The following is a 27642-nucleotide window of genomic DNA, read 5'->3' on the forward strand; positions in this document are numbered from 1 at the left end:
CGAGAGTCTGATTTGACGCTTTAGAGGCACGGCTGTCGGGAGCTCAGTTCTTATGTACCTCCTGGTAAATCAAATTTTACTCATGAAATAACTCCAGGAACTCTGGAATCTTCTCCAAACAGCATATGTTTTAAGAAGGTGCTCACTTGTGATCAACATAAATACAAATAGGAACAAGGAAACCTTATTCTACATTCAAAAGCCATAGATGGCCGGACTGCTCACAGACTACGGGTTACCCACAGACACCACACTTAGCCTAAACGCAGCCTGTGATCAGTCCAATGTCTTTGTCTGTGTTTAATACTATGATTTACATGAGTACATCATGCTGCAAAAATTAAATAAGCCACATAACATTTTATAATATCAGTAATCAATAGTAATACAAGTATCAGCTGACAAGTAAACCGAGGCAGCCGTGACTTCGAGATCCCAAAGCACAGGTGGGTTTGGGGGACGCGGCCGTGTGGACTACGCCCCGGCATGGCACAGGGTCGCCTGGGGAGTGCAGGCTCTGCCGGCTCACGGCCTGGGCTCGGACCCGTTCTCCTGCTGTGGGGCCGGGCACTCCGGGTGGTCCCTTCGCCTCTGCCTCAGCGGTCTCATTGGTGCACTGCTGATGATAATCCTACCTTTGCAGTAGAATTGTTAGGAAGATTAAACTGAACGCTTGATCTAAAGCACTGAGAGCGCGTCTGGCACATAGTAAGCATTCCATGTTAGCTATTATTACTATTATTATTCCTGACTCAGGAGAAGATCTTGTCCCAGGAGCAGGAGATGTGGTGGCAGAGAGCATGGGCTTTGGCGTCAGGGAGGACTAAATACAAATCTTGGCTCCACCCCGTTTCAGTCACAGAACTGGGCAGATCACTCAGCCACCCAAGGCTGCGTCTCGTCTGCCTGGGGAGCATAACAAGAACATCACATTCTCCGTGTTTCGAGGAGCATCAGATACGGAGGAGACGTACCTGGCACACAATGGGCACAGTAACATAAACTTATTTCTGTCACTTTGATCATAAAGACAATTCCTCTGAGTCACCGACAAAATGGAGGCAAAAGTGGAATAAAACTTTTTGAAACTAAACCAATACTAGCCTTAATTGCCTTCTTCATAAAAGAAAACCTTGGTAAAATCTTATCAGTTTATTCCCATGAACTAACTTTCTAAGCCTTAAGATAAAATAAAAAATTCCCAAGATGATTCTTATTTTTAGGTTCTTGAGGAAAAACAGTTTTTTTTTCTTGGCAATATTATTTAAATTTTCTATCTTACTTAATGGTCTATAATTAAGGGCGTCGTAATCAAAGGAAAGAATCACTTGCCCCTCACAGAAAGTTTTCTTGTTGCCAGTGAGGAGAAGGCGCTTCAGTACTGTGAGATTCCAACAGGCAACAGAACTCAAGAACAAGCCGTCAGACCCAGATGACGCGTTTTTGCTGAAGAGGCATCTCAAGGACAAGGGTGAGGGGGACAGCTGTTTCCTGGGGACAGTTCACGAGGGATCAGTACTGTCAACTATGTCTACAATCGGGTCAGATCAAGCCTGGAGAAAATGATGCTGGGGTCAAGATAATCTACATGTATATAATCTGCAAAATATGACCTCTAGAAAATGAATTTTAAGGTTGCGTGCCTGGAGGGTGCAGTTCAGAAAGGCAGACTTTATCTAATCTCTCGGAGCCAGAAAACAAAACAGTCAATCCTTTGTACATCCGCCAGAACAAAGGACAATGAGCCTGGGAAGTGCCTGGGCTGCGAGACCCGCGCCAGAGACAAACAGCCCAACCCCTCTGCACCGATAAAGCCCTCGCTGGCAGGGGGCCCCGCCACCCCACAGGCTGCAGAACTCAACAGTCTCAGGCGGCTTTTCCAACTGAACCCCAGGAAAACTGGGCCATATGAAAAAAGGTTTCCAATATTTTATTAGAAACAAATCAGAGACTTCCGTCAGGGGTGCTAATGTCACACATATATATGAAAGAAAGAGATGTTTAATGCTATTTGAAAGTCTAGTCATGTGTCTAATCTTCTGATCATAGGACAGATCATAGGTAGTTAGAAGACCCTACTTGACCTTTGTAGTTGACGCTGACGGCCAGAGGTTTCTATGCACATCTGTGTGCATTTACGGTCCTTCTGGTTTTTCTACCCATCACTCTCATACATGCAGTAACAGTGAAGTATTATAAACCATGAGAACTGTCGAAAACCATAAATCAATTGTTGAATCTCAATCAATATATCAAAATTTATCATTAGCCATAAATTTAAGACATCTTTGTTTGTACGTCTTAGTTCCAGACAGACCTGGAATATGGAAAGTTTTCACGGTTCATCTGCTATATTTCAATGAATCTACCAGTGTCAGGAAGCCCCAGAATTTCATAAGTAGGCTTGATGTCCACCCAAGTTTTCCATTCTCAGAGGGAAAGAAGTTTAGCTAAATTCCTGAACCAAAACAAACTCTTCCTTTTTTCCCTTTTTTAAAAAAATGTAATTTAGGAAGAGGGAGAAACTCATATATATAAAACGCATGTAATATTTGCTTTACATTTTTTTATATGGCCATTAAAACATTATTACTTATTGATATATGAATTTCCAGAGTGTTTAGAATTTGAAACAATAGTATTTACTTTGGAAATAAATTCAACCTAATCTCAAGAGTGTAGCCAATCCAGGGACTGGTGCCAACAGCTTCCCCCGAAGTCCTGACAGCACCTCAGTCTACCTGTGTGAGGCAGCTGTCAATGTGCTTTCTCAGTTGGAAGGAGGCGCAGAGACTTATGTCACACAGGTAGCAAGAGTAGAGCTGGGCTTCTCGCACCTGGCTGCAAGCCATGCGTTCACTCCGTCACACCTTAGCTGTCCCAGGGTGGGAAATGATGTCATGAGTAGTGGATTCAGTCTAACAACAAAAGAATCAAACCAGACATCTAAGGAAAGTAAGAGGCAAATTTACAGAATGTTCACTTGACGGGTTGGATATTGTAGACCAAACGAGCAACAACACTAATGACAGCTAAATGGGATCCTATGGCCAGGAAAGTTCCACTGACTTTTCTTGACTAATTTTTTTCTTGTCTGTTCCCTTCCCCCAGTCTTACCGCCTTTACCTAGGCTCCCTGTCGCTGGGTTGCTCCAAGAGTTTTCTGGGTGTCTTCCTTCTTCTCTGTCCTCCCTGCACTATTGCTAAATTACCTCTTTGTCTCTCTCCCCCATCTGCCATCCTCATCCCCTTGAAGATGAAGACATTTCCACAAGATGAAGTCCAAGTCTCTGCAGGACGCAAGGTCTCCTCAAACTGGGTGACAGCGGCCTGCCCAGCCCCCTCTTTCACCACCAACTGCAGGCCAAGAGACCTCTTCTCAGCACGTACAGAGGACGTGATTCCAGATTACAGCACGATGGCCGGGGGCCTGGGAGCTGCATTTGTGTGGTGCTCTGCTGGCCATGGAGTGAACACCAACCTCAAGAGAAAATAACCGGGGCTTTTCTCATGGAAATCAGGGTCGGGTGGGGCAAAAGCCACAAACCATCCCTTGGGAGAGGTCTTTGAAAGTGGGCAGAAGAACAAAATGGAAAAAGCCCTGCTCACAATCTCCAGTTAACTAAATACATTTATAGAGAGGTCACTTTCTTCTGCTTTGTGACTGTTGCCGTTTGACTACAATCAGCTTTCTGACTTACTTTAAAGATGATACACTGTATTAGGCTAATACATCAGATTAATATGCACTAAATTTATCACCTTTATACACCAGACATAAGGTTCAGGCAGCAAAAATCTTTCAAACCCCTTAGCAACCTTGAAAGGGAAATCAAAGCATTCTGCACCATCATTTGCATCATCATCATTGATAGCGCAGGATGCCCTGTTATTTTGCAGGTCATCATATCTGGCACCAGGTATGCAAATAGCAGATGGCCGGCCCTCTGAGAGGCTACAGTCTACTCAGGTAGTTAAGACACATGTGAGAAGGTGAACAAAAAGACGAATTGTCAGGGAGGCTGACCGTGATATCAGACTGGACCTGGGTTCAAATCCCGACACCGTCATTCACAGGGCGGCTGCAGGCGAGGTGCTCGACCTGGCTGGTGCTCAGTCTCCTGATCTGTAAAATGGGACTCACAATACCTGCTTTACTGAGCTGTAAGTGTCAGAGGGAGCAGAAGTCAAGCGGTACCTGCCGCCCTGGCACGTGGCGGACACTCCGTTGACGGGAGCGTTGCTGCTGTGCTTCCTGTTCAGAGACCAAGGCCAGAATCAAGGCTGATCATGCACAGGGAGGGTGACCTTCCAGGGCTGAGGTCTCAGAGATGGGCTTCATGAAGGGAATGAACTGAGCAAGTTTGGAAGGTCAAGCAGAACTCAGAAATCAGAGAGAAGCGGGGCATCACAGAGTGCCAGCACGGTTTAAGGCAAAGCTCTGGAATGCTCATCTGCTGAGTGTTAGAGAAGCATGTCAGCATCAAGGGTACCCTGACAATGATGGAAACTGATGCCCGCATCACTCTGCTGTCCCTCAGCAGCCCCACTGCAGGTGCACTGATGACTATGGAGACTCTGATGCTTGCATCCCCATGCCCTCCCTCAGCATCCCCATTGCAGGTGCACTGATGACTGTGGAGACTCTGATGCCTGCATCCCCATGTCGTCGCTCAGCAGCCCCACTGCAAGGTGCACTGATGACTGTGGAGACTCTGATGCCTGCATCCCCATGTCGTCGCTCAGCAGCCCCACTGCAGGTGCACTGATGACTATGGAGACACTGATGCCTGCATCCCCATGCCCTCCCTCAGCAGCCCCACTGCAGGTGCACTGACGACTATGGAGACTCTGATGCCTGCATCACCGTGCCCTCCCTCAGCATCCCCACTGCAGGTGCACTGATGACTGTGGAGACTCTGATGCCTGCATCCCCATGCTGTCCTTCAGCAGCCCCACTGCAAGGTGCACTGATGACTGTGGAGACTCTGATGCCTGCATCCCCATGTCGTCGCTCAGCAGCCCCACTGCAGGTGCACTGACGACTATGGAGACTCTGATGCTTGCATCCCCGTGCCGTCCCTCAGCAGCTCCACTGCAGGTGCACTGATGACTATGGAGACACTGATGCCTGCATCCCCATGCTCTCCCTCACAGCCCCACTGGAGGTGCACTGATGACTATGGAGACTCTGATGCCTGCATCCCCGTGCCCTCCCTCAGCAGCCCCACTGTAAGTACCCTGATGACTGTGGAGACTCTGATGCTTGCATCCCCATGCCCTCCCTCAGCAGCCCCACTGCAGGTGCACTGATGACTGTGGAGACACTGATGCCTGCATCCCCGTGCCGTCCCTCAGCAGCCCCACTGCAGCTCCCTGATACTCACAATTGAGGCTTTCCCAATTTTATCTAAAGTGCTACATGAATGCAGCATTAAGAGAAGTCCCTTGGCCTCCTCTTCCAACCTGATGCCCTCTCAGGTAGAAATTCCTGAGCTCTCCCTTGATGTCTGCTTCCAAACCTGGACATCCAGAAATTAGGGAATTACTGTTAATGTTACGTATGATAATGATATTGTGGTTACGATAAAAAATAGTTATCTTTCAGAAATGCATACTGAAATAATTATAAATGAAATTAAATGACTTGGATTGCATCAAAATGATATAAGTGGGGTGTGGGGGATGGAAATGAAACAAGACTGGCCATCAACTAGGAACTGTGGAAGGCAGGAGAGGAGCACACAGTAGTTCATTATGCTATTCTGTTTACTTTTTCATGTGTTTGAATTTTTCCATATAAAAGGAAGAAAAACAAAATGAAAAACAAAAATCTCTGGAAATCTATATGTATACCTACCATGTTAGCCTTAGTTGCATATTTTATGTCTAGGGGCATTTATTAATCTGCATTTATAAACATTCACACATACAGTATGGGCTGGATTTCTCCTACAAGGAAAGGTGTCAATATTTTCCTTTGTCCCCCACAGGGATTCCAGCGAATTAGCGGCTGGGAATGGAAGGTGAAACAATTTTTTTTGTTCTTCTCTCATTCTTTCTGGACAAGTTAGATTTTCTTTCTTGCTTGCTAGCCTGTGGAACACCATGCCCACCAACAGAAGTCAGACTAAGGGAGGAAGGTTCCTAAGCACCCAAAAGAAGATCAAGTTCAGAGAACGAGGTTGGTTCATTCCATAAACGCTGCTCAGCTGACCTCAGCTAAAACAAATAGACCACAAGCGGCAGACAGCTAAACACCAAAGTCCATCACCAAAAGTGCAACTCAATCGAAAGTCAGTAACTGCTTATAATTTCTTCACACTAAAACACATTCAATCATTACCCCACTTGTGTGTAGGCTAAGTATCTATAGATTTAAAGTATTTTTAAATATACGTTTTCCTCTTTAAAAGGTGACTTGAAAAGTACTAACAAAACGTCGTATGGTAATTTGAAAGAGCTAGTACCAACTTAAAAATGATGTCCTTTCTGCAGAGTAGTGGAGAGACCTGCAGCTGGAGCCAGCAAGCCAGGGCTCAGGTTCTGGGTCTGCCACGTACTAGCTGTGTGGACTTGTGACTAGTTACTGCTTATGAATATCGGTCTCATCTCCAACCTGAAAGTAACAATAGTAAACTCACCTCACACTTAGTCTGGGACAAACTGTTCTAGAATTTACGCACGAACCAATTAAAACCTCAGCATGACCCTATGAACCAGGCATTATTATTATTATTTTTATTATCATCCCCATTTTAGAGATGAGGAAACAGGCCTGGAGAGGTTAGTAATGCGCCCAAGGCAGCCTGGCTGGTCAAGTGACGGAGCTGGCTACTCCCAGAGCTCGCTCGGAACCACCGCTCAACCTGCACACAATACTGCCACCACCGGACTGCGGCGAGGGTAAAATTAAACCATGGTAGATAGACATAGGATAGAAATAAGAGAAATAAGAGAAAAACTACGTCAATAGCTCTCGAACTTCAATGTGCACTGATTCACTTTGACGTTTGTTTAAAATTGGATACCCTTGGCTCCATTCCTTCTCAGTTCATTACATGTGGGCCAGAAGCCGAGAATATGCTTTTACAAGAAGCTCTACAAGAGACTTTGATGTAAGTAGCCTGCACATGTTATGAGAAATAATAGCCTATGTTTAAAGCTGTGTAAGTGTTATAGGCTGAATTGTGTTCCTCTAAAATTCCTATGCTGAAATCCCAACCTGCAGGACTTCAGAAAGTGACTGTATTTGGAGATAAGGTCTTTAAAGAGGTGATTAAGTTAAAGTGGGGTGGTTAGGGTGGGCCCTAGTCCATTATGCTGCTGTCCTTATAAGAGGAGGACATTAGGACACAGACACACACACACACAGAGGGGCGAACACGTGAGGACACACCGCGAAGGCGGTGTCTGCCAGCCAGTCAGAGGGGCCTCAGGAGGATCCCGCTCACACCTGGTCTGGGACTGCAGCCTCCAGAACTGTGAGAAAAGGAATTCTGTTGTTTAAGCCCCCGGTCTGTGGTATCTTGTTATAGAAGCACGAGGAAACTAATACAATAAGCAACATTTTGAAGTGGAAATAATAGTTGATATGATGACTTGGTAACTAAAGCTCTTAAAATGTTCTTTATTAAGGACAAAGGAATTACCCATATTAAAAGAGTTAAAATATTTTTCCAAATTTTTGTTCTAGGTTGAACAACAAGTAACTAAAACTTACTGACAAGAGCATACACGCCACTAAGATATTCTTCCTGTAGGTAAAGTTCTCTACCACCAGCCTACTTTCCTGGGCTCCATAACTTACCCTAAGCCAAAGAGAACACACCATGTTTTCAGTATCTGTACATTCTCTCACTAAAATATTCCTTTAATTCATTCATATCTATCCATAATCTATCTACCTATCTTTTCATCCACAGATCCACCCATTCATCCGTCCATTCATCTATCCATCTGTCCAGCCATTTAATCAATATTTATCGACCATGTATCATGTGCTAGATGCCATTTTAGTTACTGAGAAACTACTTCTTATTGGTGGGAAGATAAAAGCCTCCCAAAAGTTTTAAATGAAAACTCTAAAGTTTCCTTTAAACAAACTCAAATGTCCTTCAGATGCATCCGGTAAGGAAATAAATGAGTGGCCCAGGGGGACTCCAGAGAATTGGTATCTAAAAGGAGAGAAGCCACAATTCAGTTCTAGAGAGTTCTAGGCAGACTCAGTTTTATCAAGTCTTCTAATATTTTAAGAGAATTCACACATCTGATATTTATGTGAATTTTCCATTTTTAATGTTGGTGAAATAATCTGAATTTTTCATAAATACTGTGTGAGCCAAACAAAACATAGATCCATTACTAGACACCTAGACACCAGGTGTGCAGCCTCTGCTCTAGACTCTGAGGACACAGTCATATAAGATTCTCGAATTCTTCAATGTCTGCTATCCCCACTGTCTGATTTCTGATGAGTTCATGACTAAATAATTCTGCTTTCAATTTGCTACATCGCTGTTGCATCGACCCTTATAAACCTGAGTACTGCTGCGTCTTCTCTCTGACCATGAAGGCTTGGGATGCACGAGGCAGGGCAAGGTCTTCCTCCACCAAAGACGTGCTAAAGCTCTGTCCCCACCTTGTCATGGCCTCTCCCCTCTGCATGGGACTTCCAGGACAGGGCCACTCTCTGTTCGTCCTCTCTACGAGCTCACCAGTCATTATTCGATGGTAATTCCCTGCAGTATCCATGCTCGAGAGACGTTTGCTGAACCGAATTTGAAACCACACATGTTTTTCAATTCTGATTTTAAATCTGGAGTGAACACTGTTGCTGAAATAGTTCCCATTTAGTTAAAATTTTTTATCTTTAAGGTTATGTCTACACGACACCAAAAAAACCATTTTAGACAATTTATCAGAAAAAACAATCAGACAAATCACACCTGGAATGATACAGAGATAATCTAAGCAACTCCAGCCCAATCACATCTTGCTGTCACTCTATTTCATTCCAGACCAACAAGACAGGCAAAATGGAATAAGGAAATACACACATCTTGAATGACTTTTTTGCTTGAAGTTACTTCTCAGACTTAATGTTATTCTACTAGTTAGTCCTTAATAACAGTAAACTATGATTTCTGAAGCTCATCTCTGAGCTTAGCAATTAATATAGAGGAAGATTAATACTTTCTCTTTACTAAATGAAAAATTTGCCTATGTCCTTAAAATATAGAAAGCCCTAATGACCAAAAATAAATAACGAACCAAAAAAAAATCCCCTGAAACATAAAATATCCTAATTTTTAAAATGTTTATTTAAATAAAATTATTTGAAAAATGTAGAGAATCCTAAGAAAGGTTATATCATCATAACTCTTCAAGTGTGAAAAAATTATCATACAAACATCACCTGCAAATGTCATTCTTCACATTTATCATGGAGCTAATAAAATTTGTGGTGAAAAGTACTGTAAAAAATACCTCCTTAAGAAAAATGATGAGAACCTGAATGCTAATACATTGTGTTAGCTGATGAAGTCTTTTTTAACTCAACATAGTCAATAAAATGCAAATGTTTCTTACATTTCACAAATGCCTTTGGACTTGAAACACCTACATGCATAAACTCAAAGCAGATTCTAACTAGTAACATCCACAGCGAGTCCTATTCCATCAACATTTTCTCCAAAGAGTAAAACCTCTGGGTTAATGACCTGCGGCTTCCGAATGGCTTCCCCTTTTCTCCCACAGCTTCTGAAGGCTCACCTATGTCTACAAATCCTTCTGCCCCATTCAACTCAGACACCTGACCAAATGGAATGAACTCATCTGGAAGTTCTACGCCACAAACTTCACAGCATCAGCAGCCTGAGTGTTTGCAAAGCTATCCTCACAGACCAAGAAGCCAGCAACTTTATGAATAAAAACCAGCCGCTTAAACTTCTATAAATTGTTCTAAGTATGTGGCTGGTTTCAGTCTCTCTTTGATTCTACATAAAAAACATAACCAAATTCATAACAAGCAGTGTCTCTTTTCAATTTAAGTTCCTGCAAATCTCAGAAATTATCTAAAAGTTTCATCTGAAGTAAGTCAAGTGACGTAACTGGGCATTCTTAGTTTTTTCTTTGAAAAAATAAGAGAATTACTGTTCGATTGACGTATTCCCTGAACCCAGCACCTGTCCTGACCGTACTGTAACACCCTGGGAGGCGAAAGCGCTCACGCTTCGTGGGAGAACTGAGGCTAAAGGAGTCATCTGTGTTCAGGCTGAAATGGAAAGAACAGTCAGGACAACACATTTCTACATTTAACTTCCAGAATTTCTTGGTTAAATTTGGCTTTCTGGATGAAAGTAAGGTTTCTCTATTGCAACAGATAAAGATAATTTTAAAAGGAAGACTGCAGAAGTTACAAAACCTCAAAGTCGTCTGAGAATTCAGAGCACGTCTGAGGGTGGCTGTAGGGGTTAAGGAGCCCGTGCAGAAGTGGTTGGCACTTGGCAAGAACTTGCAGTGGAACAACCAGGTCTAACACTCGTGTTACAGGTAAGAAAACTGAGGCAGGAAAGACAAACTCTCACCAGAGATGCATAGGAGGTTTACCAAAAGTGCAAGAGACATCATTGCTTTGAGGTGCAGCGTCACCAAAGGATGTTCTCCGAGGTTACGCTGTTTTACAAAATGATTTTGCACCCTCGTTTCAAGGGACTTTTCTAATTTTCCCCCATGAATGGCTCTATTCTGTTCCTGAAGGTTTTATGTCCTGGTTCCAAAAATAAAACTGAATTAGGGAAAGGCATACCCTTAATCACTCCACTTCCAGTATTTATTCTAAAAACATTTACTCAAAATTGTTCCAGGAGTTGACAACTTAATGCGATGGAGGCTGAGACCACATGACTTCCACAATTCCCTCCACAGCCGGGTCTCTCCTCACTGCTCTCCTTCCAGCCTAGCCCCCTGCCTTTCCCACTAAGGAAAGTCTCTCTAAGGCCAGCCCAGCTGCTCCGGACCGGGTCCGAGGAGACTAGAATTCCTTGTCAGTATTTATCTTCACAGGTATTTTTGCCTTTTTAAAACATGCCTGGAACTCAAATGAAACACCAGCTTGGAAAGGCAGGGGTCAGCCCCGGGGGAAGGTCCACCTGCACCTATCACCCTTTACCTGTTTGTAAGTCCAGAGTCCTCTCTTCCCCATCCAGAGACACAATCTTGAAGTGATAGATGGTTCCTGCTTGTAAATCCTTGGGGTTACATCCATAGGTGGTGGTGTCTAGCCGCACGGGGTGGCAAAACGTGACGTTCGATGTGTCACTGTTATAGATGAGGCTAAAGTTACACGGTGACCCCAAAGTTCTCCACTGGAGAGACGCCGACCGGCTGGAGACCCTGGACGCCGTCGGGGTGAAGTTGCATCTCTCTGGCTCCCCCAGTCCAGTCTGCAAAGGAACCAGAGACAACAGCTGAAGCGCGCAGTGTAGACGGCCCAGGGGCAGGTCCCGGCCAGCTCCCCACGCCGCCTCCCTGGCCCTCGCCGCCAGCCTCAGCCCATCCCTTCGCCCTCGGCCCGCAGGGAGCTGGGCGGCGACTTCTCCCCAGCGGGCCTCGCTCTGGAGCAGCTGGAGACAGCGGTGGCTTCTAGCCCGTGGCAGAAGGACGAGCCGTCGGTCTGGCCGGGGGCTCCCAGCAAGATCTCTCTTCCCAGTGGAGAGGAATGACGGCTGCCCCCTGCCTCTCCGAAACAGCCCGGAGGCCCGAGGGCGGAGGGGGCCTCACCTGCAGCAGGCTGAGCGCGGCGCACACGGCCAGCCCGGCCCCGGGGCCCAGCATCGCGCTCCGGCCGCTCCCGGGCGCGGCACTTGTTGCGCGCTCAGCGCTCCGCGCGGGGCGGGCGACGCGCAGGGGCCGCCGCGGCCGATGCCGCCGCCGCCGGTGCTGATGCTGCCGCCGCCCCGGGCGGGCTGCGGACGCGGGAGGCGGCGGGGCGGGCCGCGCGCCCTCCCCACGCGGCCATTCCGAGCGCGGCCCGCCCGGCCCGGCCGCCGACTTCCGCAATCAAAAGGCAATTTCCTCGTCTCGGGGCCGAGGAACAATGCGCCGGGCGGGGGGGCCCGAGGAGCCGCCCCCGAGCCGCCGGGGTCCCAGGCCGCCCCGCGCCCGCGCCCGCGCCCCCTCCCCGACTCTCGCTGCGGCCCCGCGGCCCGGCGCGCCCCCTCCCACCCTCGCTCGCACCCCTCCCCCAGCGCCCCCTCCCCCAGCTTCCTTCCTACCCCGCATCTGCTTTCTCCGGGTCTCTTCCCGGCATTAAACTTGACCCCGGCCGACTTCCCGGCCGCGCGCTCCTTCCTGGAGCCTCTTCGCGGAGCGCTTTGCCCTTCTCACCTCGAAGCGCTCGCGCGTCCCAGCGCGCATCCCCGACACCGGCAAGACAAAAGACCCCAGAAGCATCTGTCACTGTCAACTTGACCGTTTCCTGCCGTTCACTTTCCCCTTGCTCTTGTGTAGACGTCTGTGTCCTCCCTAAATCTTAGGACCAGGAACGAATGCCGTCGCAACCAGCTGTTCAGCCCGCAGGCGAAGCCCGTCCATCTCCCACCATCCAGTAGGTAAAGCCCCTCCCTCCATACTTCAAGCGACAGAAACTCTCGTTTGTGGAAAATACTACTGACGGCTCAGCTCCCCCACGAATTACATGAAATTGCAATTCACTCAGTTTTCAGCACTGACTTTACACTTTTTAGTGGCTGCTTCAGTACCTGAATGATCGTGTATCTGAAAACGGATTTTAAGAGAGTTCCCAATAACCGAAGAGCAAAAATGTTCCGCCGTACACAGGTGCTGACAGCAAAGGATCAACAACCTTCACCATGTCTGACTGGTCTACTTTGGCTGCCATCCTTGACAACTGCCAGGAGAGATGAGAGTCCACATTTCAATTTTCCCGACAGAATACTCTGGAGCTAAACCAGTTAAAGCATGACATAGTCCCTTCTTTTTCAAATAGACAGATCATACATAAAGCTATATTATTGGCTACTATATTGGCCATGTTTCCTTCAAGGAAAAAAGTGAAAGTTGTTTCAATTCTTTTAGAAAATATGTTTTTTAAAAATCTCAATGAAAAAATGGAGTTTCCACTCCTTCAAAGATTCTATAGGCTTTTAATCTGCTGCCAGACAAGAGATCTCAAATCTCCTTTTCAAGTTAGTAAACACTCAAAGAAGGTGGAACCTAAAACATGCGAGTATTTCTGGGAAAACGGAATCCTTCCTCCTTCTCTGCCCAGGTCACTTGTCTCACAAAAGAGGCTTTGCCCTCCGTATTTTGGCCCCAAGTTCAATGGCTTTTCACAGCCTGGCATGCTCCCAGGGACGGCCCCTCCTCACTGTCAGGTGCCTGGAGCCTGCGGGGGCTGTCAGCCTGCACAGGGGTCTTTTGTCAGCTTGAGTCCTTTTCAACACCACTTTTTCTTTTCTTGCTACCTTCAGAAAACAATGTGGTTTCCTTGTCTGCAAAACCGGAGTAACGCCTGCTCTGACTGCTTCCCAGGGCTGCCATGAGGCGTGAGCAAGATCACACGTGCTAAGGCACCGCTGAAGCTTTAATGCGAGGTGCGGTGTCACTTTGCCTGGTGATAGGGTGCCCACAAAGCCTGCTTTTTGCTCTCGTTCAAAGGCACATAGGTCGCACTTTCTTAACTTCTGCTGCCTGTCCTTCTCCTCGTCTTTTCCATTAAGGTTTATAAAATTTTCTCATAAATTGCCCCTTAGATTTGGAATCTTCTCACCCAAATATACTAAATACTCTTCAGTGCTTGGCAAAAACCTTCAATAAATCCTCTCTCCTCCAAGTTTCCTAAACATCTTTTTTTCCCCTCAACACTTCGTGCCACCAACCTACTCTGCCCTGTAAGTTAATTTTAAAATTACACTTCATTTCCAATATACTGTCTGGGCACTAACAAAATATCCTCTAACCACACAGTTCAGACTCTTCCAGATTCTGTCATTCACAATGGTCTGCCAAGAGTGCCCTTGGGAACAGGAATTAGGAAAAGAAGGAGTGACTTTTGTAAATACAATGATGTTATTTGTGATCTGTCAGGGAGAGACGCATGCAGTTAGAATCATGGGCTGTCTTCCATCTATTTCCACATCCATGCACGTGAAGCATTCTGGGATACATGAAGGACAGGACCAGGGGCCACAGACGCTTCGTTTCCAAGTCTGTAATTGCCAGCTCTTTTTTGGAGAAGCTTGAGGCTCACAACAGACCCCCCCCCCCCCCCAATAACTGCGGGTCCTAAGTAACCCGTCAGAATTAACTTTCACGAAACAATGAGGGGAAGTTTAAACTCAGGCTTTTACTGATTACATTTTCCACTTAAAGGCACTTGTATTGCTGTGAGAAATTAGAATTTTAAGGGATTTGAGGCAGTGGGACTCGGAAGAGCTGCCAGATACCATCTTTTCTTATCAACTTATCAATGAGAAGTTTATTTGAAACTAGTGTCCAAAGCATAAATAAATGGATTCATTTTTTCTTTGTTCTCAGCTTTGTTTGGAATTCCTCCACTCGTTTGAACCCATTATCCTGCATAATGACACTGTGTCTGCTTTAGAAGTTACCGCATTCCAGGAATTTGGGACCAGCCTCTCTGTGACTTGTCAGGGGACAATGTCTTCTCTGTGCCATGAGGAAACCTTTCCCAGACCGCACGGGAAGGGTGGGGCTGCTTCTGATTAGACATGAGTGAATAAACAGCTGCCTTTTAAAAAAATTGTCCTGGCAATTAATTAATAATTGTTCTAATTTACATATTCACTAATTATGAATTCATGGATGAAGACTCGGTTCTTGTCACATGATGAACATACATGTTGAGTGATACAGCTGGTCAAGGGGGTCCAGGGGCCACACTGTGAAAACTGCTCCCTTAGACCAGGCTTTGAGCTGGGCGTGGGGACAGCTGCTGCACGAGGGGAGGGCAGTGGACTGATAAGGTTGATTGGTTAATCCCGCACTCATCACCCGTGACCTAAAATGTCCTCATGACCTGGCCTCTGCCCACCCCTCACCTCCCTCCTGCTTGCCTCCTATGCTCCAGTGGCCTGGGTGATGATCACTTACTCATTCATTCTACAAATACTCACTGACCACATACTGTGCACCAGGCTCTGGTTTAGGTTTTGGAGACACCTCCTCAGAACTGATGTTTTCCTGCCCCAGGACCTTTGTGCCTACCATTTCATCCTCTTGGACCACTCCTCCCCAGGGGCTCTGCTTGGCTATCCTCCTCTCAACTTTTAGGTCTTAGCTTAAACACGCCCATATGGGGCCAGGTCCTTTCTGACCGCACAAGGAAAGAGTGTCCTTTTATTATTTTTTGTCTCAGCAACCCATTTGTTTAATTCTGAGCATTGACGAGATTTGGTAAAAATCTAATTATTGATACATTGTATTGTCTGCCTTCCCTGGGCATGTGGGGGTTCTCTGAGGGCAGTCTTTGTCTGTCTTGTTCAGACCCTGGCATGAAAGGAGAGTTTCAACAAATATTTGTTGAGTGGATGGATGAATGAATGTATGATGCATCTTTGTAGCGGCTCAGTAAATACTGTTATGAGAAAAAATACTCTAAACAAGTCCTTCTAAACAAGCTCCTGCTGGATGCCTCAGCTACCATCCGGGAGGGTGGGAGGGAAACAGGAAGAGGGAAGGGGGCACGAGTAAAAGGACTGATTTTTAAGAGAAAGAGAAATCAGTGGGAAAAGATGAGGATGAAGGGAAGATGGAGGGGGGACCAGGAGAAAGGGGAGGGCGGGAGGGGGGTCCTCGAGAACAGTGGTTCCCACAGGCAATGTCACATCATCGGAGGACTTGCTGGGAACATCAGTCCAGGGGCCCTTCCTCAACCTGAGGGGTCAGGATGGCTGCGTTGGGGCCCAGTAATGCGTGTGTGCAAGTGTGTGTGAGCAAGCCTTCCTGCTCCAGCTGGTGAGAAAGAGCTATTCAAACTCCAAAAAAGTCTTAGATTGTCAGACTCCCACCCTAAACCCTGAACCAGGGGTCATTTTATATTAAAGAGAGTTCATGAGTTTAAACTTCACTGAGCTCTCCGGTTACAAGAAGCTGTGTAAATGATTTAGAAGGTCTTAATTTTAGAATGTGTCAAATAAGTAGATTGGTGACATATGTATAAAATACAATAATATATTTAAAGTATATAATATGCATGTTATACATTATAATATTATCATAATATATAATATGCATGTTTTGATATTTTTAACTTCCCAATAAAGTACGGATGCTCAAGGAGAAAGGATCAACAGGCTTCCAACTTATTAAGTCTTAGATGACAGGCCGATTCTTTTCCTCCGAGGAAGCACTTCTGTTATGCGACTCTTGTGTGTGTTTCTCCAGATATTTTTAAAAAGAAGAAAGCCTAGCCATCAGGGAATGTGTCAATTAAAAACAATTTCAAGATGGCAAATCCTTTGCTGAGTTTTCATTTGAACTGGCTCAATAGCAAATTACGGCAAAAGTGAACACAATTTTAACCTGTAGCAGGTGGCATGCATTTAGAAAGAAGCCCATTAAAATTCGAGGTGAGATAATTTTGATAAGCAGTTTTTTAAAAAAGGACCACGACCATCCTGTTTTGTGTTTAGAGATACCATTTTGGGATACTTATATTTCAAGGACTCTTTCTGGCACCCTAGCTTGTAACCTTCCTAGGTCATAGGTCTCCAGGAAAATGGAAATGAGGAAGGCACTTGAGGGTCGGTTGCAAGGACTGCACGAAGGTGTGTGTGCTACGTACAGTGCAGCCCTGGGCTGAAGGGCTCAGCAAGGTGAGACCCTGTGATCACGAGCTGATAATTGTATAAGAACGACAATAACTGGATGCTGAGCACCCGGTGGTGCTAGAGAATGACGAAGTCTGTGGATGAGAACGTCCTTCTGGGAACATCCAAACGACAATAAGTTATCGTTGCTTCAATCTCGTGCCCAACAGAACCTCTTTGGTAGATGAACAGGAAGACACCGAATGACTGTTGGTGGCGCCAACTTTCTGGACCCTGGGAGGGAAGGTGGGGGCCCCGGATTTGCCTCCAACAGCAGGCTCTCCATCTCTCAGACACATCTCCAGGGTTTCCTGCCACTTTTTTCTACACTGATTTCTCACCCTCCTCCCCTCCCCCAGTTTTCTTCTTTTAATCTGAGGGAAATGGGCTTTGCGTAGCTTTTGTCGTAGCTGTGTGACCACACACAGACAGACAACTTAAAACCGGAGGAGGCTGTGGGCTGGTCACTTTTTCAACCGCCAGTGCTGCTGCTGCTTCTCGTCCCGCCCCACCCTCAGAAACGAGTGCTCACATATGAGCCCGGTCAAGGCGTCACCGCCTCCTGAGGGGCTGTCTGTGGGCTGGCTGGTGCACATGTGGTTCCAGGAGCCGGGTCATGATTTTCACGAATATCCAAACCCTAAGGTGGTAGGTAAACAAAACATAGCTCACATCGGCTTAAAGGAAGAGGAAAATAAAAACAAAAAGAAACGATGCCCCGTTTCCTCTCCCTCAGGAAGCGATGATGGGAGGGTGCAGACTCTGTCTTCTTTCCTCTGTGCATCAGCTGCTGGAACGTTGTTTCCCATGAATTCTCTGGAGGTGGCGGGGGGCTCACTATTTGGCCAGGACACATGCCTTTTCTGGCTTTTATAGCGTGATCTTAGCATTGTTTTAAAAAACTGGGGTAAGTAGGTAACGTTGAGAAAAAAAACTTTATATGTAAAAAACTCCAGATTTTTACTTTTCTTTGAAAAATCAAAAGTTGGAGGCCTGCTGGGCCCCCACGCTGCCTCTTCGGTGCAGCTCCCCCTCCCACACTGCCCTGCGGGGGAGCAGACTCAGGGCGTCTCTGAGGGACCAAATGGAAGATCAAAGGATCTTATCACGTTTTTCAAGAATGTGACGATAAAGCCATTGCTAGATCAGAACCCTCTTGAAGGGAGGAGTAACGTCTCTTCATCATGTGCCCATGTCCCAGGCTGCTCAGCCTCCACGTCCACCTCACACTGACAGTAAACGTTGGCGCTCCAGCTACACAGGGGCCTGGAAGCACAGAACGTGTGAGTCTGACACACAGCTGCGCTCTCGAGCGGCTCCAGTGCAGACCTGGAACCCTGGCATCACAGAAGCCACGGGCACCCGCACATCAGCCTCACGACAAACCAGCACCGAGCAGCTCCTGCTCCAGTGAACAAACTGACTCCAGGGAAGATGGAATCCTTCTCGAATCGTGGGGAGGTCACCTGATTCAGGCCACCAGGGGCAAAACTCTCACACAGCACACTCCATGGCTCCTCGCCGCCACTCTGCTGTCCTGGGCTGGAGCTCAGCCTCCAGAAAGAGCAGCAAACACAGACGTCCACAGACACACAGACGTCCACAGACACACAGACGAAGGCAGGTGCCAGTAAAGCCACACACGCGGGGTGTGCTCCTCGGCCCAGATCTGTGGGAGATCCATCAGGAGAGCCTGGGTGAAGAAACAGGTGTCTCTTGTGCACCCCCAAATAGAGGGGTCCCCAGTCCAGCGGAGGATCTTCTGGGTTTAGCAACGTTGTGTTCTTGCCAGCTCCCCAAAGTGTGGGAAGAGTGGGAAGCACTTTCACTTCAAAGACACTCCTGCAATTCCAGCGTCTGCCCTGCGGTCAATTTCGCCAAGCTTCACGACGACGACTGGCCCTTGAGGCTGTCAGTCCGCGGGCGGGTAGCATGCGGGTGCCCCCACTGTGCAGCCGGGGTTACCCGCCCAGATCTGAAGAGCTCAGCGCCTTTTCCAGGGTTCTCGATCCCATCTCCATACTTAGCAGCTGGCTCATCCCCCAGCGCTGTCGCTTGTCTTTATTGCTCTTTTTTGCAAATTCACCACCGTTTCTCTCCCGGTGTCTGTGCTCTTCTCTCCGGCCCTCTCTCCTCCTGGTCCTCGAGGAACCAGGTCTGAGCCGCTGGGCTCCCTGACTCAGCGGTGTCCACTGGACCGTCTAAAAGCCCTTAAGCAAACCACTCTTTCTATTTTTAAACTTTTTTGTTTTGAAATAATTTCGAACTTAGAGATAAGTTGCAGTAATCATACAGAGTACTTCCACATACCTTACCCAGACACATGTGGGTTTTTTTGGACATTCTGCCAAATTTGCTATATCGTTCTCTCTTTCCCTCTGAATGTGATATTTTTACCTGAACCATTTCAGAGTAGGCTCCATGTATCCTGAACTGTGTGTAATCTCAGTAAAGTAATCAAATCCAGGAAAATAAAAATTGACATAATGCTTTAACCCACAATCCACACTTCAACTTTGTCAATTGTCTCAATAATGTCCTTTTTAGCACTTTTTTGTTTTTGTTTTTTTCCTCTATTAAGGATCCCACCCAGGATCCTGCATTACATTTAGTTGTCAAGTCTCTCAATTGTTCTCAATCTGGAACAATTCCTCCGCCTTTTAAAATTATCTTCTGACCTCGGCTTTGGGGAGATTCGGCTCAGTTCCGTCTGCAGCATCTTCCATTTGCGTCTGGGGGTCACTTGCAGGTCCGTGTCTCCAGCAGGACCTGTCCTCTTCTCTCCTGCTCAGTCTTCTCTCTAACAGGTGATTATTCTCCAATGGATCACAACCCTACCCGCACATTAGCATCAGTGGGTGGGCTTCCACTCTGGTGCTGAGGTCCCCCCTCAGTAAATCCTGACTGTGGGTCTGAGGCGGAGTTGCAGAATCAGTACTTTTGAAAAGCTCCCAGGTAATTCAGATGTACTAAGGCCAGGGCGGGGAGCCACAGCCTTGCCGTCTCCGTGAGCACGTCCTGGCTCCTCCTCTGATCCCTTCTGCCCTCGCTCCACCCTTCTCTCTCCCACTGCATCAGCCTCGCCTGGGGGAGACCTCGGCCGCCCGGGGAAGCCAGCGTGCCAGAGAAATGCTGGCATGGAAAGAGCATTTCAAGGCACACGTTCTGTTTCATGGTTGCATTTTATGTGCACACGATAGATTGTGACAAAATATGAACACAGCCTTTTTGTGCACAAAATGGAGAGTAATGTGAATCACCTATAACTAAGAGAAAATGAAAGAAAAGAAAAACCCTTGAGATTCTAAAGCCGGAGGAGGTCGAGCGAATCATAAGCCACGTTATGCTATCGGCACGTGCTAAATCAGCTGGATTTAGCGGAAAACTGCAGCCGTTTGTCAGAATTAGGCTCAAATGATGGTAATTCTGAATGAGGGTCTTTGGGGACCCACCCCTCTCACATCTGCTGCTCCCCAGTGCAGCCTTTCTGCCCCACCAGCAGCCTCAGAAGCTGTCCATTTCATCCCATTGGCACTCGATAGTCTGGGGTCCTTGTCCACAAGGAATGAGTCGGGGATGGTTCATTTCTTGGGTTCCTCCATCCGTGCTCTTCTCCCCTCAGGGGTTTGCCTCAGTGGAGGGGATACTGTCCTATCTTGAGTTCTGGCCACAGAACAGTGGTGGCCGTGGGAGACCCCTGTGTGACCTAAGCAACATGATACGGGAGTTTACCCCAGACTAGGGGTGGGGGTGCATTTGCCGTCTCACTTATGTGGAGACTCCCTGGGCTGTGACCTCTTTGAAAGCCAAACAGAAGGAAACACAGAACCATCAAACCCAGACCAGCACCACGAAGGCCATTCCTGAGCCGAGGAAACGCAGTTGCTCCCCGAGGCCGGCAGGCGGTGGGGAGGGGAGGAGGGCGTGTGTCCCAAACAAGACTGAGGGCTTTCAGCAGAATCAGAGCCAGCCAGGAGCGTTTCTAGTGCAGGCTCAGCATCTCGTCCCTTTCAAAGCATCTTCACACAGAGCGTTAGCTCAGCTGGCTCTCCCCAGCTGCACGAGGGAGGCAGAGTGGGAGAGATGCAGAAGCAAGGAGGGGTGGGCAGTAACGGCCACACTGGCGAACGCTTCCCCGCGCAGCCAGAGTACCAAGCACTTCGCTTAATCAGCCTCTAACCCTCAGAACGGTCTCATGAGGCAGATAGAGTACCGAGATTACACTTGTCTCAGAGAGGCGCAAGGACGACCGCTTGAGCAGCTAGCAGCTGACCCACCGGCATTCAGACCAGCTTCCTCCGACCCACCGTGTCAAACCACCGCCGCCGCCATCACAGGCTGGGCTGGGTCCAGATCGAGCTTCCGAGCCCACCGCTCAAAGAACGGGCGCAGGCTCGTCAGGTCTTGAGGTTGAAACGGACTCCAAGGGCCACCCCCCCTTGGGGCTGCTTCTCTGCACTCAACTCCCCCTCCTGCCCCCACTGCTGCCTCCCTCGCCCGCAGGGAACTGCTGCTACGTGCAGGGCGCAGTTCTGACACCTGCCTCTGGTCTGCATACATCCTGACTCCTTCTACAGACAAGCTCTTGTCCCAGCACCTTTGTCCTTGTGCAGACACACAGCCACGCGAGAGGCTATGTGAAATTGTAACGGCAGCAGTGATGTTAATCAATTAAATATTAGCAACATTCATTAAACACTGTTTTCCAGGCGCTACTCCTGGCAAGAGAGACATACAAATTCACTTAATTCATGTCCAGGGTGAGAGAGAGAGTTGGGAAGCGAAGGACTGGCCCAAGTTCACAACCTTCCCAAGTCAGATCCCTCACACTAGCAGGTAAGGACGTGAGCAAAGAGGGAGAAGGAGAAAGGAGGGAAAATTCTTCCACAGAAAGAACCAGCCTGGGACAACTTTGAGGTAGCGCTAACAAGCGGTCGCTAGGCTCCAATCATGTCCTCCCTGGCTTCGACCTTCATTAACAGGACCTCTGTGTGAGAGAACGAGGTGACCACATATGCGTGTGTGCAGTGTGTGTGCGTGTGTGCCCTTCTTGTTCTGCCACTCTGATCATTTGACCTTAGGCAAGTCCTTAACCTCTTTAAGCGTAAACTAGGCATCTGCAAAGGAATAATATAACGATAAATACTATGATAGATTGTTTAATGACTGCTGATTCCTCCCACCCAACGGTATGCCCTTCTGCACTGTGGCTTCGCAGCTCTTCCCGTCAGGAGGTGGAGGCTGTGTCTCCGTCTCTCAAAGCTGGCCTGGCTTGTGACTGCGTCGGCCCACGGAATGTGGCCGAAATGACATCCTGCAATTCCAGAGCCCAGGCCCACAGAGACCTGTAGCTCCCGCCTCTGCCTCCCGCAAAGCTTCCCTGAGCCACAGTGTCAAGAGGCTGGTGCAGCCCACCGGGGCGGAGCCATTGGAGGGGAACTGAGACTCCGAACCTGCAGCTAGCGCCGACCCGCTGGCCACGCACCTGAGGCTGCTGTGAATCTTCCCGCTCGGCTGACCCCCAGGCTGAATGCAGCTCCAAGAGTGACTCCAGCGGGGGGACCACCCACTGCCCAGAAAATCACGAGAAGTGGCAGACTGTCATTGTTTGCCACTCAGTGACGGAATATGGTCAGAAGCACCACTCCTGGAGTGCGTGAAGCGCTCAGCACAGCTCCTGCACACAGCCCTGGCTTCGTTTTCAGCCCTAGATGCTCCTCTTTGCAGACGCTGTGTAGCATCTGTCGTTCACCCCTATGTCCCAATGAAAAACGGCAACAGCAGCTACTACTCCTCGAACGCTTCCTAAGGACCAGGAATGCCTGTGTCCTCTCCCCCAGGCCTTGAAGCCCTCCAGGCGGAGTGCCCACTCTGGGTGAGGAGATGGCTGCATTGAGAGCTTACGTGACTCACCCAGACACTGCCCAGCAAGAGGCGTTCGACGCAAAGCCCGAGTTCTCAACCACTCTGTTCTGACATGAGTCAGGTCCTCAGGAGATATCTGCCGAGTGCCTGAAATTCTCCAAAGTCACTAAATTGAACAGTAATCATTGCCTCCTTCACTTCGCTCTCTTACACTTGTGTGTGTGTGCTGAGGTGGGAGTTGAACGGTGATTGAGAGGCGAAAATGGGGGGAATTCGAAGAGAGAAAAAGCAACTGGATAATTGGACCCTGAATAAAACTATATATATTAGAAAACTGGAACCTATTAAATAGTAGGTATACACAGACTTCAAAACACTTACGCAATAGAAAAGCATGGCTACTCAACGTGACCGTCTCACCTTGGCGGTGGATGGACATTGGTGGTGGATGGACATTGGCGGTGGATGGACATTGGCGGTGGATGGACGTTGGCGGTGGATGGACGTTGGCGGTGGACGGGCCATCTGGGTCATCTGCTACCCACTAGTCCACAGTTCCACCCACTCAGTCAACAGTCCCCCACACGTCCGCCCATTCTCTCTGCCCTCTCACTGCCCCCACCCCTGCGCCTGCCCCTTCCTTTCTATAAAACTGTAGTAAGTAGTAAGCATTATGTCCAGGTGCTGGGGACACAAAGCTGAATAAATACAGTCCCACAAGCCCACATTCAGATGTCTCCTGTCCTCATCCAATAACAGCCCACCCCAGGTGACAGCCAACATACTAAGTCAGTCCCAGATCCTCCCAGACCAGGTGCCGCCTGATAATGACGACCCACACACAGACTTTCCTTCTGCACGACCCCACGCAATTACCTGGAGCGACTTCGTTCCTCTCTTAGACTCTTCTAGGCGTCAAGACAGAGGCCCTTGTGAAGCAGTTTCAGGGGACGGGCATTTGTACCCCCCACGTGACTCACCTTTCTCCCCAGAGTAATACAGCATTTATAACTGGCTGTTACAAAGTAAACGCTCCTGATGAACCAAATAATGTCTAGCAGGGGCGTGTGACCAGGGCAGGGAGGCACCGAAAACTGCAGTTTTAGAACCTGCCTTTGGAAGAGCGTGGCTCGGGCACGCTCCGCTTCCCACGCTTATTATCCACGTATACAATTAAACATGAAACGTATATATACATCAGGTGCTCCACCAAGAAGCCATGGATTTCTAAAGTGAGCGGTGGGTCCACAGGCTCGGGGGCCGGGAGGGCTCAGGAGTGGGGGCTGCGGGAGGTGCAGAGCCTGGTGCCCATCCTTGAGTAACCGCCCCCTGCTCCCGGCCCCCGTGTCCCTTCCTCACCCTCCAAGCCCGACACACCTGGAGCCACATGAAGTCGGGAGAGGCGGGTGCAAAGCTGGGTGGGGAGTGAGAGGATGCGGACCCGCTCCTTTCTTGGTTTCAAGCCCAAACTCAGAGGGGAGATGGGAGAGGAGAAACTAACATTTAAATTGAACCTCGAGTTTGGGTTATTTCCTGAAACGGGTGTCTTTGTTGATGGGTTGAGAGTCAGGGTCGAGATTTAAGCGACAGAAGGAGCGTCCGGGGAAGTCAGGCCGCCTTCCTAACGTCCCTCCAAGAAGGAAGAACAACGCGCAAGGAAGATTCACAGGAAAGGAATAGTGGAGATAGAAGTACATCCCACGGGCCGCTCGGAGCCTGGCTGGATTCGTTTTGTGATGGATGACGACGTCGGTGCTCACCAGCCGGGAAACACGCGCGGCAGAAACTGCACAGCGCGGAGGAGCCCCGGGCGCTGAAACGGGCGCCCAGTCGGGTGCGTAGGGTGGGGCTTTTCCTTTCTTTAAATTATTCGGGTTGCTTGTTAGGAAACAGCTCAACACTGCCAAAATGAAACCTTAGCTTTTTAAATTTGCTTTCATTACACTGTTATTCCCTAAAACGGTGGCCTAAAACCCTGAGTGGAAAGCAAAAGTAAAGAGATGAACTCCTGAAGCGGGAACACTGCGCGGGGATTCCGGGGCCGCCGCCCCTCCGCCCGCGAGTGGTCCGTCCTCTGAGGGGGGCGACCTGGGGCTGGCGTGTGGCTGGGCTCGTGTTTAACCGGATTCACGACTTTGTGACTCTTTTTCTACCCTTAGGAGCACGATGATTGTGACCCACGCGGGAGGACCTGCAGGGCACTGATTTCGATTTCTGGTTCTGGGTCAGGTTGTGTGTGGGACCAGGAACCCCGATTTGGGATCAGAAACGTGGCCGGCCTACAGGAGCGCAGCGACGACACGGCGGCCTAATCATCTTCACCTTGCAAAGATGCGGAAACTTTAATTTCCGCCTCACAGACCTTCTCATTGCACAGCATGCGTTCCTGTACAGCCAGCAGCCAGGACGCAGGGCCCCAGTGGCTCCTCGGCGGCGGCATTTCCAGCAAAGCGGGTCTTTGTGAACGACGGGCCTCTGGAGCCCCTCACAGGCCTGCCCAGCCCTCTCTTACCTCTTCCGTGGTGCTGGGGACGGGCCGCCGGGCGCGGGGAGCCCAGGACGCCTCTGTGACGCCGGTGCCCTGCGGAGGCGGGGGCTGCCCCTGGCTGCTGTTCTGGCCGTAGGTTCCCGCGGTGCTCCTGCTGAAGGCCTCGGTGGTGTTCCCACCCGGGGGCCCCCGGCCGCGCGGAACCGCGTTGAACGTGGTGGGGGTTTGGAGCGGAGCGGTGTTCCTAGTGGTCCGCGCTGGAACTTCTGCTCCCAGGCCAGCTGAGGGAAAGAAACGACAGTTGCCAAAGTTACCCTCATGTTTTATGGATTCTTCACATAAAAGCAATTGTACTTATAAAAAGATGGCTTTTAATAACAGGCATGTGGATAAGCTTCAGTTATAGACAAAAATCAACGATACCTGGGGTGGAAATTGCTGATTTGCCCTGTCCAATTCACCCATCCTTTATCCACCGGCCAGTTTTATAGGGCGGAGGGAGGGTTGTGGAAACCGTGCTATCAGAGAAAACCTAGCTCTGGGTAGAGGGTGGAATTAAATTTACTCTGTGAACATCTGGGGAGTCGCTGAATTGGCCTCAGGGGGTCCGTGAATGTCTAACAACTTCGTGCAAAATGCTCAGCATATGTGCATGTGCTTTTCCTCTGTGGGGAGCTTCCCTCTGCTTCTCAAACAGGTCATTAAGCAAGACTCCAGGGTGAGAATCACTGTTAGTGACTGACTTAATCTTCACCGTGAAGACTGACAATTCGTTGGAAGGAAATGACATTTCTTTGACCGCAGAGCAAACTGTTTCTAATCTTAATTGCATGAGTCCAAATCATGTATGGTTGTATTTTCTAAGCTCCTTATCTTCTGGAAGAACACTGATTTAAAGTTGATTTAAAACTTATGAGCTGGTAGGATTAATTATAGCTTTGCTTTGCAAGGCTGAATTGGCCATACTTAAAAAAAAAAAAATTGATTTGTGGATTAGGTTCACCCAGCCATTATTTTAAATTGTGCTCTCCATGTCTTGGGGATCTTGCTAATGTGCAAATTCTGATTCAGTAGATTGTCAGAGTCAGGTCAGCACTGCTAACCAGCTCTCAGGTGATGCTGAGGCTGATGGTCTCTGGACCACACTTGGTGTAAAGAGACATAGAGAATGGGTATATAATATGGAGCGTTGGAAAGGATGGTCAATTATGGGCTGGGGTGGGATGTGTAGATGCTTCCATCAGCTCCATAATGCATCACAGTTCTCTGGGATATAAAATCTTGCCCAATCAGGTAACTATCACTTTGAAGAGTGTCAAGACCAGCAGAGGAAAGATTTTATTTTCACTACTCCTTTACCAGTTCATTGAAATGACTATCTATTAACCAGCTACCATGTGCAAGGTGGAGTCCCCACTGTGTTTTTCCTGTCCTGGTCCAACTGACTGAACTCTGTTTTGAATCTCATCATTTCCCTTCCAATTTCAACTCATGAACATATTTCATATGATAATGTATATAAAGAAGAGGGGGATAAAGCACAAAAAAGAGGACCAAAATGGAAAAAGTATTTTTAAAATTTAGGAAGATATAAATATCAGCAGTTCTCTTAAAAGTTAATAAATGATCATGACTATTAAGCATCCTTTCCTTGAGATGTGGATGGTTGTGCTAAGTACCTTGCACGTGGGGTTGCCAGATTTAGCAAATGAAAATACATGATGCCCAGTTAACTTAGAATTTCAAATAAACAACCAATAACTCAGCATATTTAGTATATCCCCAAAATACAAGTATATTGTAGGTTAGAAATACACTAAAAAACTATTTGTCATTTATCTGAAATTCGAATGTAACTGGAGTTGTCATGTGACAGGATGCTGGCCACCCTACCTGGCAGTGTGCTGGCTCTGGCCTTTGCTAGGTTTTGAGCAGCCCCCTGGTTTCTCTTTCTTTTGCTTCTTCTGTGGTTGTGCTTGGGTTAGCCACTCGGAACACAGACCAGGAGGTTTCTTTATGCCTGGGGTGTTTTCTGTGTGACAAACCCAACTGTACTATTAGGGATATTCCTTTACAACAAACTCCAAGAAGTGGTCTTAACTCACAGTCTTAATTGAATTAGGGGCTCGAAATGTTCCTTTAAGCAGACATTTGCCTGCTGTTGGAATGTAAACATTTCTGTATGTGGAGATTAGTATTTTGGTCATTTTGAGCTTTAGCCAATGTGAATCCTCTGAGATGATTACCACCTGTGACAATTCTAGCTCTCAGAGCCTCAAAAAAAAAAAAAAAAAAGATTTGATGATGGGGTTAGGACAAGGAGAAGCTTCCACACCCAGTGTGTAATTACATGTCTTAGCATAGCGTGCTGTCCTGTGCTCACTCTTCTTCACTGAGGGCAAGTTGGTAAGTTCTCATCCTAAGGACTTTTTTT

The 27642-nt window shown here is 48.0% G+C and overlaps 1 protein-coding gene across 3 annotated transcripts in view; it reads right to left on the minus strand.

Annotated features, from left to right (window-relative positions):
• The window catches only part of PTPRB (protein tyrosine phosphatase receptor type B), a 108978-nt gene that overhangs the window by 71889 nt on the left and 9447 nt on the right, over window positions 1-27642 (minus strand). For 2 of the 3 annotated variants that reach the window (XR_011497083.1, XM_070494832.1), the window contains exons 3-4: window positions 25233-25489; window positions 11173-11446 (exon numbers count right to left, since the gene is read on the minus strand). Coding sequence is in view for 2 of the 3 variants with exons in the window: in XM_070494832.1 (XP_070350933.1) it covers window positions 11173-11446; window positions 25233-25489 (531 nt within the window). In the remaining variant the exon portion in view is untranslated. Of the gene's footprint in view, window positions 1-11172; window positions 11447-11783; window positions 11973-25232; window positions 25490-27642 lie in introns of those variants that run through there. The other variant, XM_070494833.1, reaches the window with a different exon arrangement.

This window comes from Equus asinus, chromosome 22 (genome assembly GCF_041296235.1).
Source record: "Equus asinus isolate D_3611 breed Donkey chromosome 22, EquAss-T2T_v2, whole genome shotgun sequence".
Classification (NCBI taxonomy): Eukaryota; Metazoa; Chordata; class Mammalia; order Perissodactyla; family Equidae; genus Equus; species Equus asinus.